Genomic DNA, 13,550 nt, shown 5'->3' on the forward strand with positions numbered 1-13,550 from the left:
CGACACACCAGGTATGGGAACAAATGGAGAGAAATATTGCCTTTCAGCGGGAAATGTCCAAAGTGCTGTTTTTAATATAAAATCAGGCCTTCGGTGGTCATATCACTCAAAATACAAGATTTAAAAAAAAATATTATTGTCTACAGGTGCTCATGGAAGACAATTTCTATGGACTGGAATCTAGAAAATGCTAAAGAGATTCTGATATTTTACTGACCTCTGCTGGTTGTTTTCTATCAAGAAAGTTAAATAGAGGCAGTTGCCAGAAAAATTTTAAAAAATATAGTCCCTCAGTATAAAGCAATTCTGGTATTTTACTGACCTGTACTGGTCGTTTTCTATCAAGACTGTTAAATAGAGGCAGTTGAGCGGAAAAAAAGTCGCTAACCGAAGCAGACAAGTCCTAGGGCTGATCTCCAGAGCCCACAAAGTACATACACATATAAGTATATGCTAAGGTATATATATATATACAAGAGGTCTCGAATGCTCGACCTAAAGAACTGACAGAGAATAAATAATGACTTTGTCCAAATCCTTCAAGAGAAAAGAGTGTGCCCAGAAGGAGTAGTTTGCACACTTTAAAAATAATACCCTAGACCATCAATTCTAGGGTTCTTATTGCTTTATTTAGCTTATTTTAAATTATTTAGATTAACGAAGCAAATAAATATTTTTTCATGTTTTAGAAAAACAGAACACCACATTTACAAAAACACAATGTTATATTCCACTTAAAAATGAAAAAAATTCAAAGACAAAAGTGACAAGTGAAACAAACTTAGACAATCGTGTGAAATAACATTAACATTGAAAGTACAACACCAGTCCTAGTTTTTACATAAGGCACCAAGCGGACGTTAGATTCTTAACTAGACGTTGTTAATTGTCCTGCCTAGGCCAAGAGACCGGGGGTTCTGTCTTCAAAACAATATTACCTACACAAGAGGAAAAAATGATTGCTACATTCCTTAAGGCACTATATATACACCCAATCCCACGAGCTCACAAGAGCCAATGCGTTTCGAATCCACACAATTCACAGATTCTCCTCAGGACTTGGACAAGGTTGATCTCTTAAAAGCGGCGCGATGTGCGTCCGCCCTGTGGGTACAGGAATAGTTGAAACCTCTTCGAAGTGCTTGACGGTTCAGTTTGCCAGGAGATGTGACGAAAAATCTTTAGTTAGAAATCTCGGTTGACACAGACTTTACAAAGTTATACTGACGGCTTGACTGTAATCAGTAATTGGCCCCTCACTGCCAGGGGAATCAATTTCACTCCATGAGGCTGCTCAGGGGACGCCCATCCCAATTCCACCCTTCTTTAAACTTAGTCTAAAGTGGAAACGGTAAAAGTTACTAAAACGCTTGACCAAAATGTACTTTCCTATTTATAAAGGCGGTGCCTCATGCCGCTTACCTGGATTACATTGTTTTAGAGAATTCTCCACACACCCTATGTCTGCTACAATTCAGCAAACATTTGAGTGAAGCAAGGCACTACCTTTTAACATGGCAGAGATTCCCCAGGAAGTTAGAGTCCCTGGGAATTCTGGTACTGGTAGTTCTCAAATGAGTAAAGCACTCACTTTGGCAGCTGGAAAATCCGAAAGGGATCATTAACTCATGAGCTCAAATACCAACGTTGTTGGTAAAATAGCCTGATTTAAGTGTAATGTATGTGCCCAGGATATAAATTTATCTTGAAACATGAAATGTTTAGAGCCCTAACAAAGCAAATCACCCGGCAAAAATATGAAATTAGGGGGAATGTCTAAAGTTGTAATTACAGTTTTGTGATCTCAGACAATTCATTAAGCCCATGCAGGGCTGAGTCAAATTTCATAATGAGGAAAGCCTCCCTCTGTGCCAACCGGACTTCAGGGTCACCTCCAATCCTGTTGTTTTTCTTTATTTGGGACAAATCTATCCTGGCTGATGAGGGCTGAAAGCCTGAAACCGGTCCTAAGATGCTTGTTTCCAGTACAGGGAGGACCTGGCCTGGCAGTTCGGGCTGGACTGTCTCCATTGGGCGCAGGGTCAAGACTGATTTGCATATGGCTGGGTCCAAACTGAATGGCATGGTGAGCAAAAAAACGATGGATTTATGCCCAGATCTCTGTACTGGGGTGAATGTATGACATTGTTCTGCATTCTGTCCATCAATTGTTCTTTTTGCATTTCGGTCAGTGGCAGGGCAAGGATCTTACATTTTTACAGTTCTTCCTAGCTTACCATACACCAAATGCTGGGACTAAGGATCAGATGTAGTCGCTTACCCACTGATGGCGGCTTAAGGACAGAACTCTGCACTGCAGATTCCGCAGAACTTCCAATCAATTGTGCTGTCTGCTCGCCTTCTTGCTGGGCAAATGTGAATCCATCCGGTCGGGGTCCCTTTCCTTTGGCTGCAGTCGGTCCGCGGTACCAATCTCTGTTATCTAGCTTGCCATAATGTCTTTTCAAGGTGAAATCATATTCACGCAACTAGAGGCATTTGCCAAAACAGGAACAGTTGATTTAATTAAACACTTTGGCTGGGAGCACAGCTACAGAAGCAGGTCTGAGGACTGTCTCAAAGTACAATCAGTCTGAATAGAGTTTTATACATTTGTTCAGGTAAAAGAATGCTGACCTTTTCTGTGGAGTCTTAAATAAGGCCCCTGATAACAAATGCAGGTGGGCCTCGACCTTGCGTGGACTCCTTGAGGAACGGTGGGTAACATGTCCGGAATAAAGGACACATGATCACGGTGTACTGTAGGTGCTGTGCCCTGATTGGCTGTGTATGTTCCTAATTTCATGTGACAGCTGACATTATGGTGTTTTGGGAATGCGCGCACCCCTCTGGCAATGTGTACTTTATTGGAGCCAATCTCCCTGGACCATTGTAGTGTTGCTGTGCTTATCTGGGGGATTGACCCGAGTTCCCTGTTCACATGTTTGTCTGCCGGCTACGTGCCACCCCACCTGTGACCTATCAAATAGTATCCTCAAGCCTAGGTCACAGATACTGCCTGACCATGTATTTCATAGTCTTCCTGCCTGACCATGTATTTCATATTAAACTTATTACATTATTTCATTTTAAATTGTGTGTATACGTATATTCTTAGTGTTAAATTAATGACGTATTTTATTACTTTTAATAATATTAGTTGACTTATTAAAAATAGATTGCATTTTTAAACTTGTGTTAAAAATTGAAGTATAATTTAAATTAAACACAGCTTATTAAAATTACTGAATATTAATTACAAATAAAATTGCTATAGCAACTTTACACTCGTAAAAATGGCTGCAACCCCTGGTTTCAGGGGGTGGAGACAGGTCTACAATTTAGGGTAAATTTATACTCTGAAAATGTGAACAGCCAAAATAGTAAGTCTATTCAAAAGTGTAAGAGTACACTTACTCTTGTAGATTTACTTGGGTGTAAATCTACCTTTGCAAATAGGCACCTTTGTTTTCATGCTGTTTTAATGCTGATTGCACCAAAAGAAACATAATTGAACCCAGATCAAAGCCATTCTAAGAAAACTTTGTGAAATCATAGAACAAGAACCAAACTTTGTTGATCTTTTCCAAGACCCTATTTGCGCATAACAGACCCAAAAACTTATGAGAACTGTTGAAATCCACTGCCAGTGTTGAAAAACCAGTCACAAGGGGATTGAGGAAATGCCACAACTGTGGACAGTGTGGCAATGTAATTTTAGGGGATGTATTTACGCATCCACATACAGGCAGAAAGATGAAACTGCACCACACATCAGACTGCAATACAGAGAGGGTAATATATGCTATTAAGTGCCCATGCGGATTAGTTAATGTTGGTAGGACGAGCCGCAAAATTAAAACACGCATGATAGAACATCCGCAATAAAAATACAAGTTCTTCTCTGGTTGCCCATTGGTTGCAGGCCTCGCACACTATTCCACAATTGAGGTTTACTATCCTTGAACAAGTGACGTTGAGTTCAGGAACCTGTCCTAGCACATAGGGAGACACACTGGATAAAATTGTTAGGCACAGGGATCCCTGGGGGGCTCAATGATCACTATGAGTTATTGTTTTTCCTATAACCTTATACTTTTTATATTTTATTTTATAGATCTATGTAAAGGATTTGCACTCACCCCTCTCTTCTGTTTTATTCACTCATCAGACTATCAAAGTATTTAAGATATATTACAGTGTACAACACTGACACATTTCACATCTCCTTAGCTCTTTATTTTGTCTTTTTCTCTTTTTCATTTGAGTAACATGTATCATTTTTTAATTTCTACACCTTAGTTTTTCTGGTGATCTGGAGTCCCCTATTCTGCCCATTAGGTGGTCTCTTAGTTTCATAAATTCTCCGCAAGCGAGTGGTGAACTCTTTTATATACCTTTGGATACTACTCATCCATTTTTGCTCACCTTGTGACATTACTTATGGGGATCACGAGGACTTGTTTTTGCGGTTACACGTTATTCATAGACTCTGTGTCACGAACATATGCACAATAATGTTTGTTGTGCGTTCGTGTCAGCGTCGGGACGTGAACCCAGTCGGCCATTGTAATAAATACACTGTTTCTTTAAATACGCTTAGCATGCCGGGTATCGTGTACGTGCTACGGTTACAGGCGCCGGTTTCGAGCGCGGAGCGAGAGGCTGTGTTTTACTCAGTTTCAGATACGGTGAGAACCGCGGCGTTGCTCACCCACTAAATAGTTTAATTACTGTCTTTGCAATAAGACTCCTTATTAACTCTCTTGCGTTTTTAGCACACGGAGCACACCCGCGAGACTGGACCGCATGATTATACGATCAGTTGGCGGCAATTCGGGTAAGACCAGTTGCAGTCCTCTTCTATTCTGTAACCCACTGCATTTTTCTGGGATTGACTGGAGTCAATTACAGTGGTTTATGTCTTTTGTTTTTCAGCGAGAAGCTGATTACGTCTTTTTGCGGAGGGTAAGAGTCCATTGCTGACATGTAATTTAACACCGGGGACTCACCCAGTTTATTTAGATATGGCACTGGGGCTTTTTAACACACGGGAGTGTTTCAAAGTGGGTGCATCTCTGAACTTTTTGTTACTAGGTTTCTAGCTAAACGTATGAGATCAACTTTCACGTGCATTTTCACGTTGCACACAGGGCAGCACGGCCACAGGTTCTACAGCTTGCTCACCCTTTTTCTTTTCGTTTGAATGCAAATTCTATCAACCTATTTGTACTGTTTTGATGCTTATATTTGACAGGACAAGACATTGTGTTTGATACGCTTATAACTATTCTGTTGTAGATTCCTGAGGAGGACACAGCAGAGTCCACAAACCTCTTTTATTTTGAGAATATTCATCCCTTGATGAAGGGTTCCGACTGAACCCGAAATGCATTGGGATTGTCTCTGTTAATGCATTGTACATATGTGTTCTTGTGTTCATTTGTTAATGAGATGACATTCTGGATAATAAAAATGTATTCTGTTTTTGTTTAATTCAAGTGCACAAGCTCACATGTTCTTAATTTCATTTCAGCTGATGAAACACATCACTGATTAATTCTTACAAATAGAGTGTATTTGAGCAGATAAGTGTTTGTGTAATTTTTTGAGACAATTTTGTCCGTAGCTGTGCTCCACGTAGGTTGTGGTTTTCCGTAGCCTCCATTTGTTGTTTGAGTACTGAGAGAAAATTTGATGACGTTTGTTTAGTCATTAGTCTACCATTTTTGATCCACTGTTTGAAACCAGGTGTGCTGGTTCACTCCAGGTATTGATTGGCACATTAGACAGTTGCCAACTACTCATCATATATTTAATGAACATTTGTAGATCTGCCATTAGCTAAGACATTTTGATATTTGTAAAACCCCAAACAGAATATACTTACTTATGGGTGTCTTCAACAAGCCCTCTTCATTCACTGGTCTGTTGTTGTCTTTCACATTTTTCTTCCGCCCGTTACAGCATACAGCAAGAAGCGTTGGGAAACCAAAAGGTTAGCAGCAAATGCCAAACCTATTGGCGTTGCAGATGCATCTCTAAATAGTTGCCCAGACTCATCAGTTTATGGCAGGAATATGCACAGCATTACAGTTTGTAACAGATATTAAGTTCCAGAAGTATTGTCACAGATCAGTGATGTACCTTCTCAAATTTCACTCTTGTTTTACCCATCTGGTCATTTGTGGATCCGGTATCGAGGAACTGGTTAGAGGCTCAACAGTAAACCATGCTGTTTTGTGAATAATTGTTTCTGTGGCATTGGGAAGGTTTTGTGTTTTGGGTGACAGTGAGGGGGTTATGTGAGTGAATGTGTTGGTTGCTGATTAATAAGTTATTTATTTTAATGCCATTTTGTGCTAAATGAATTGATTAGCAGTTTTGAATCTACAAAAGCATGGTGCACTTCAACATACCCTTATTAATACTGTGTGTATTTTATTCAATGTCTGGGCTTGTACTGCATTGCTACATTGAACCTTCTTGAAAAAATTATTGCCGCAGTTGAGGTGACCAGACGGCTCCATATCACCGGGACACTTTTCCATTCCTGGACTTGGTCCAATTGGCTCTATTGATATGTAAAAACCAACACACCTGATAACAATGTATGTACAAACGAAGTACGCTAATGGAAAAGTGGTGTCCTGGAGCTATCTGGTCACTGTAGAGACAGTTCACCTTGTGTAACATGTACATCTCTGTGAAACAGATCTCCCAAACTTAATTATTCTTTAATTCCCTGGTGGTAGCCGTTATCCTTTTCGGTGAGCCGATCCGATGGGAGACTAATCTTCAGCTAATAATTGATGTTCTGTTGACAAGTGGTCGTCCTGGAGATGCTCATCAGCAGTTCAGTTACCCACATATACCTCTGCTTGCCTGTAACATGGATCTCATGTGGATGGCTGAAGCACAGTCCCCAAGGTGAGTAATATGGTGACCTGATTGGCTCTGTAGGCAAGTTAGCTTGAGAAGCAATGTTAAAAGATGATAATTTGCATGCACATCTTGCTGGATTAAAGACTTGTGGGCTATTGCCCGAATTAGTGAGACTTCTAATATTGCTCACTGATAAGCATGTTTTAAATTAATAACTTCATTAATTAGAAATTTTAGTGTTCACCATTTCAGTTCCAGCTATCACTTTGGATGGTATACCAAAAGGCTTCAGATGGTTGCCAACTCGCCATGACGTTTTCTTTCAGAATCTGGTTTTAATAAGAATTTTACACTGTTTTTCAATTAAGGAGAAACTGTAAAGAGAAAGCTTTGACGGTGGGTCATATGGGTTTATAATCTTACAGGCTACAAAAGGGGATTCAACCCCAATAATGGTTAGTGACCGTGCCTCTGCAACAAGGATGTATACGTGTTTTAAAACTATAACATTTGGGTTCATGCTTATGCTCTTTGAGCAGCAATCTGTTATAGGCTCATATTGTGCTCACTGATGTACTCAATATCTATTTTCACACAGTAAGGATAAAAGAACATTCAGATTTGTGTGCAACAAGAATAGTTTCTCTACTTGAATTTGACCAGGATGATGGAATGAAGTTTCAGTGCTACGACAACAATTTGCAGCCTACACCTGTGTTAGAAATGGGGGTCTCTAGTTGGCAGTAGTTTGGACCTATGTCCAAATAGGGGCCCTCCCTTCTAGTCAGGATAAGGGTTATAAACTCCTAAAATAACCCCTGCTCTCCGACTTGGTGAAGCATTTGCACATAACCAACAGTAATACAGTGTAAACACTACAAAAGGACACCACACCTGCTTTAGAAAAATAACCACTATTTATCTGTGCAAACAAAACCAAAACGATAAAGGAACTGTTTATTTAAGTCATACTTGGAAAGTGCCTATTTTTGATCACTGTATGTTGATCTTTTAAGTCGGTAGCTCTGTCCGGTGCTACAGCGGTGCTGAAAACACTATCCAACTGTTCCGGTCAACCGTATCAGTGCGGACCAGCTTTAGTTTCAGCAGACTCGTAAGCAGGACCTTTAGTTCCGCCGACCGCATCGGTGTGGGCCGACCGCGACAACAGCCGCAGTTGCGATATGAAGTGTAGCGGTGCAGCGTGCAGTGCCTTCATGTCGTGGTGCAGGCAGCGGCTCGGTGGCGGTCGTCCGGCAGTATCGGTGAGACAAGGGTTACGGTGCGGAGTGAGGCAGTGCTCGTGGCTGTGCTGACAGGTCAGGGTGCAAGCAACAATGCCGGTTGATGGGAGCTGGCGTTGGCCGGCCTTGACTGTGGTGTGGGACGGGGCTGTGCGTTGTGTAACTTAAGAGCGGCGCCCCTAAACCACAGTGTGGTCACGGATGTCGCAGTCAGCGTCGTCGTCGGTGAGACCAGGGCTGAGGAGTGAAGCGAGGCGGTGCGGAGTGCAGTGCCCACAGGTTGCGTGCAAGCAGCGGTTCGGTGGCAGCGGAAGTCATCGTCGTCGGTGAGACCAGGTTTGTGGGGCGAAGTGCGCCGATGCCCTCTGAGGTGCCTTCAGGATATGGAGTCCACGTCAGTGTCAGCTGCTTCCCCCTCTGTGGCAGCTGAAACCCACGGTTCCAGAGACGGTACCCTGAGGTAGGTGAAGTCTTTGCTGTCCCTGAGACTTTGTGAACAGTAGGCAAGCTCTATTCTAATCCCTTGGAGATACTCCGCAACAAGTAAAGAAAGTTCAGTCCAGTCCTTTCACTGCCAAAGGCAGAAGTACAAATTGCAGGCCAACCCAACAAAGCAACAACACATCAACGGGGCAGTACTCCTCCTTGTAGTACTTCCAGCTCTTCTTCTTAGCAGGGTCCTTGATTTCAAGCAAGTTCTGGGGTCTGGGCCCCAATATTTATACTGCATTTCTCTTTGTTCTCTGGGGCAGAGAGTTTCTGTGCTTAGTGCAAACCAGTTTGGTCCTCTCTTGCCCAGCTTCCTGGCAAAAGATGGAGACCTCCTTGTCCACGGCAGACCAGGCCTCTGAAGAGAATGCACATCCCTAGCCCCTGTCACTCAAAAGCAAGACAGTCAATCCACAACCCAGCAGAGGCACACAGGATGGCTGAGCAAGATAATGCCTACTTTCTAAAAGTTGTATTATCAAACCTAAAATATAAAAATCATGTTTACTAAAAGATGCATTTCTACATTCTGAGTTCAAGCTTACGAAACTCCATTTATCTCTCTTGTCTCAATGAGAAGATCTACTTGTAAGATGGTACAAAGTATTCCCCATTCTATCCTATGGAACAGATAGCCTTTCAATAGTGAAAAACAAATAACACTGTATTTTACTATTAGGACATGTTACACACCCCAGTACATGTCCTGCCTCTCACATACACTGCTCCCTGCCCATAGGGGTACCTTGGGCCTACGTTAGGGGTGACTAGCATGTTATAAAAGGGAAGCTTAGGCCTTGACAAGAGGGTGAAACCCTCACACAGTCACTGCAGTGGCAGGTCTGAAAACCCTATTAAAGGCTTCTCTTGTAGGTGGCAAAATCAGTGCTGCAAGCCCACTAGCAGCATTTGATTTACATGTCCTGGCACTCTCAGTGCACTTTATCAGGGACGTACCAGTAAATCACATATGATAATCATGGAAACACCAATCCATATTACAATTTACAATAGGAGCACTTGCACTTTAACACGGAACAACCGTGAGAAAGTGCACAGAGACACTAAACCTGCAAAAACAGAGTCTAAACCAGGAGGTCAGAAAGCAAAAAGACAGTGAAACACACCAAAAGATACCAGGTCTCACAACCTGCAATTAATGCATTATGAAACTATCTTGGCTTGGTAGTTTTGAAGGCAAGAGACGAATTGAATGAAGAACTATGTCTTTGTGGAGGGTGGAAATGTTACTGATAACGTTGCTATACGAGTAAAAAGTGAGTTACATGGATGTTTTTACATGCCTGGGTCCTGATCATACACAACTCAAGATTTGTTCTCATTGCCTATTTGATGTCACTCAAAGCCCCTTGGCGAAAACATAGTCAATATTCACTGTTATCTAGCTATAATTCTATGTAAGTTCTCTAAAACATTGATTGTGGTATGGAAATTGGTATATTAGATTATTGGCGTGCTATAATTCACATTGTGTATTAATTTGTTCCTCAGCGGGCAAGGTTTTTCGCTCTGCTGGTTGGCCACTCGAGGACTACACTGTCTCTCTCAGTGCATTGTTGGGGGTAGAAGTGATCTAGTCTTTTTCTCCTGTTCTCACTCTTCTTTTCTTTCTCTTTCCCTCTGACTATCTCTATGCCTCTGTATTTATATCTATCCATCTGGAAATCCTGCCTAACCCTAATAAACCTCTCATACCTCGCATCACCCTGTTTTAGTATTTAGGCGGAACAATTAGGTTATTCACCACAATTTTCCATTGCATACTCACTTCAAACAACACTACAGTTGTTCTGCCCTTTTGACACAGTATCTCATCCCAGATTTCACCAAAGACTGGAGGAGATAGGCATACGTGGCACAGCTCTGCAGCAGTTCACGAGTTTCCTATCACATCGAACCCAGACCATCAATCTGTATCCGTTCAGATCCCACACCAAAGAGCTCCACAAGGGGGTGCCTCAGGGTTCATGTCTTAGCCCTACACTGTTTAATATCTATGTAGCCTCCCTTGCAAAAACCATCAGAGCTTACAGATTTACAGCTCTTTCATATGCAGATGATACTCAACTTCTTACCTCTTTTGATAGAGACGTCCTCACTATGAAAGCACATTTTGCAGACGGGACAAAAGCCATCTCGGCGTGGATGGCTGAGAACTTTCTCCAGCTCAATGCTGGCAAACCTGAGATCAAGCTTTTCGGCAGAGCCCGACTGCTCTGGTTTCCGGATTGGTGGCCAACAGATTTGGCATTCACCTACCCCCAAATCTATCGAAAAAATCTGGGCGTTCACTTGGGTTTGACTCTTACTATGAATGATCAGGTATTGGCTAACACTCGCACCTGCTTTCATATAATAAAATCTGCTGCGCATAGTTTTTCCTCTACTCTCACTTTCAGTGCGCAAAACCTTAGTTCAGGCCCTGGTGATCAGCTGCCTGGAGTATTGTAATGCCCTCCTAGCCGCCGGAAATGATTCTCCACTTGATAAACTTCAAGTAGTCCAAAATACAGTGGCCCACCTTATCCAAAATATGCCGGTCAGATCAGGCTCCACTCCCCTTTTACACTCTCTCTATTGGCTTCCAGTATGCAAGAGAATAACTTTCAAGATCTGCTGTATAGTGCATAAATCACTAAATGACAATGGACCCAAATACCTGGCAGAGAGAGAAACTTATTCCTTACCAGCCAGGCAGACCTCTAAGATCGATGGCCAATAATTTCTCACTTAGCCGTGAATTAGGAAAACCCGCTCCATATGGCAGAGCCTTCTCTTACTTAGCCCCTTGCTACTGGAATAAACTACCTACTCACTACGGAAATGCATATACCACTTGCATTTCAGAAAGCTTCTCAAGACCAAGCTTATCCAACACTAATGCTGCCTTGCTTGTTGGTCGACTGTGGCGCTGAGATACCCCTCGTGGGGGTGATTCATGCACATTATAAGTTAACTTAACATATATTACATATGGGAGGAATTATACTTTGTACTCTCCTCCTTGTAACACCTTTCACAGCATAGACTGCCTACAAGTTCATATTTTCTCAGAACAGCAAATCCAAGAATAGAATTTATAATTATATCAGATTATACATGCATCTCCATTGAATTAAAAAGAGGCCTCGCTCCAGACAGAACGGAAATATGATTGATGAATGATTATTTTTTGAATAACCCTGAATCAAAGACGCATCTAAAATCATCCAATTTTATTATTGTAGCTCTTTGTGCCTTAACCGCATACCAAATTTAAACATTCTAAAGCTATCTCTCTGCTGTTAACCTTGGGCATAAAGTCTATTTTGTGTGAAAGGAAAAGCTCTGAATTTTGACACACATGGTTGGCATGGATTTGCTTTATAAGTTGTGGAGACAACACAGTTTTCGCTAAGGCCTTTGGTCTAAGCTCCATTTCTACGTACAGAAGGCAAAGCCTCCTTAAAGCGAATATTTCACTAATGGAATCTGGCTACCCTAGCTCATCTTGCTTATCACAGTCTCACCCAATCTTTATTCCTTTTGATTTATAAAATAGACTAGTAGGCTTGTGCCTTTCAAAGCTTGAACTGTTCCTCTACTCTCTCCCTATGCTTGTGACTTCTCTTCCTCACATTCCTCTCCTTCATTTTTTTTTTTGTCTCCTTGATCAAAGTAACTCAAAATTTCATCAGCTAGCAACAATATTTACTTCTGAGGACCAGTACTCCTAGCATTTCATGTACTGATTACTCTACATGCCAATTCTACAGGTATGATGACTGTCATGACAAACTATTGTAATGATCAATGTTATGGTTCCTTGATCATGTATTGTTCTACTGCAAAAAAAGTTTTGAATTAAAAGGATTCTGGTGCAAACCAATGAAAAATTAATCCTGTAAATATATTAGCTAGTACTAGTATAGTTTTGTTATTTTCCTTCTATACTAAAACTAACGTGCTATAGCTTGACTTAAAGTGTGTCTTTTTCTCTCTAGGTTTGGCCATGGCACATTTATGGTGTGTCTCGAAAACATTTACAAAAAGATCACTGGAAAGGACCTGAAATACGAAGCCTTAATGGGTAAACCCAGCGAACTCACTTACCACTATGCAGAGTACTTGGTCCGGGCACTGGCAGCTGAGAGACAGTGGAAGAAGCCAATTCAGACACTTTATGCCATTGGGTAGGGATTACACAAGAAAACTATCTGTACTTTGCATTAATACCCAAGCTGCCTCAGGCATTGATCTAACCTCCTTTAGTCGCTATTTACCCACATGTTGTTTATTTGATGATGAAGTGCATATCTTTCAACTACTTTCTAGTCCTTTTTGTTCACAGTATCATTTGCTTGTTTCCTGTTCACTAAGTCTTTACCTGTTATAGGCAAAAATGCTACTCATACTCAGTGATGGGACACAGAGGGTCTTGGAGGGCCTCTCCCACAAGGAGCAGCTGCCCCCTGGCAGTGGTACATGAAGGCCATAGGCTTCACCCCCAAAAGCAGTCTAGGCTCACAAGTAGTGGAATGTGCAACAATGGTTTGAACTGCAGCGTTGCGTTGCATTGCCTTCCTTCTCTCTCTCTCTCTTTCCAATGCATACGTATTCTTGGAGAACTTGCCGGTGCACTGGCGAGAACAGTTTTTTGGAATGCATTTGGCTGCATGACGTGGTTGCATCCGATGATAGTGCACACTGCTGCAAACCGATAATGTAATCCAGCACCTGGATTTCATTGGCAAACATTTGCACTTGAACCAAATGGTCTGAGTCCATCCAGGGGCCTCACATGCACAATAAAGAAGAATGGTGACAGCAAGAATGTTCAGTGAAATTTCACAGGGGAACCGTGGATGGGAGGGGTGACTGCTAGTGCTCAATGTCTTATCACTCCATGCCTAAAGCCCAGACTAAGAGATT

At 41.8% G+C, this 13,550-nt stretch overlaps 1 protein-coding gene across 1 annotated transcript in view; it reads left to right on the forward strand.

Moving 5' to 3' along the window:
- LOC144782208 (haloacid dehalogenase-like hydrolase domain-containing 5) overlaps nt 1–13,550 on the forward strand; it is a 102,625-nt gene that overhangs the window by 78,315 nt on the left and 10,760 nt on the right. The window contains exons 6-7 of the mRNA XM_078661432.1: nt 6,756–6,930; nt 12,623–12,811. Of these exons, the coding sequence (XP_078517558.1) occupies nt 6,756–6,930; nt 12,623–12,811 (364 nt within the window). The remainder of the gene's footprint in view (nt 1–6,755; nt 6,931–12,622; nt 12,812–13,550) is intronic.

This window comes from Lissotriton helveticus, chromosome 9 (assembly GCF_964261635.1).
Source record: "Lissotriton helveticus chromosome 9, aLisHel1.1, whole genome shotgun sequence".
In the NCBI taxonomy this organism is placed as follows: Eukaryota; Metazoa; Chordata; class Amphibia; order Caudata; family Salamandridae; genus Lissotriton; species Lissotriton helveticus.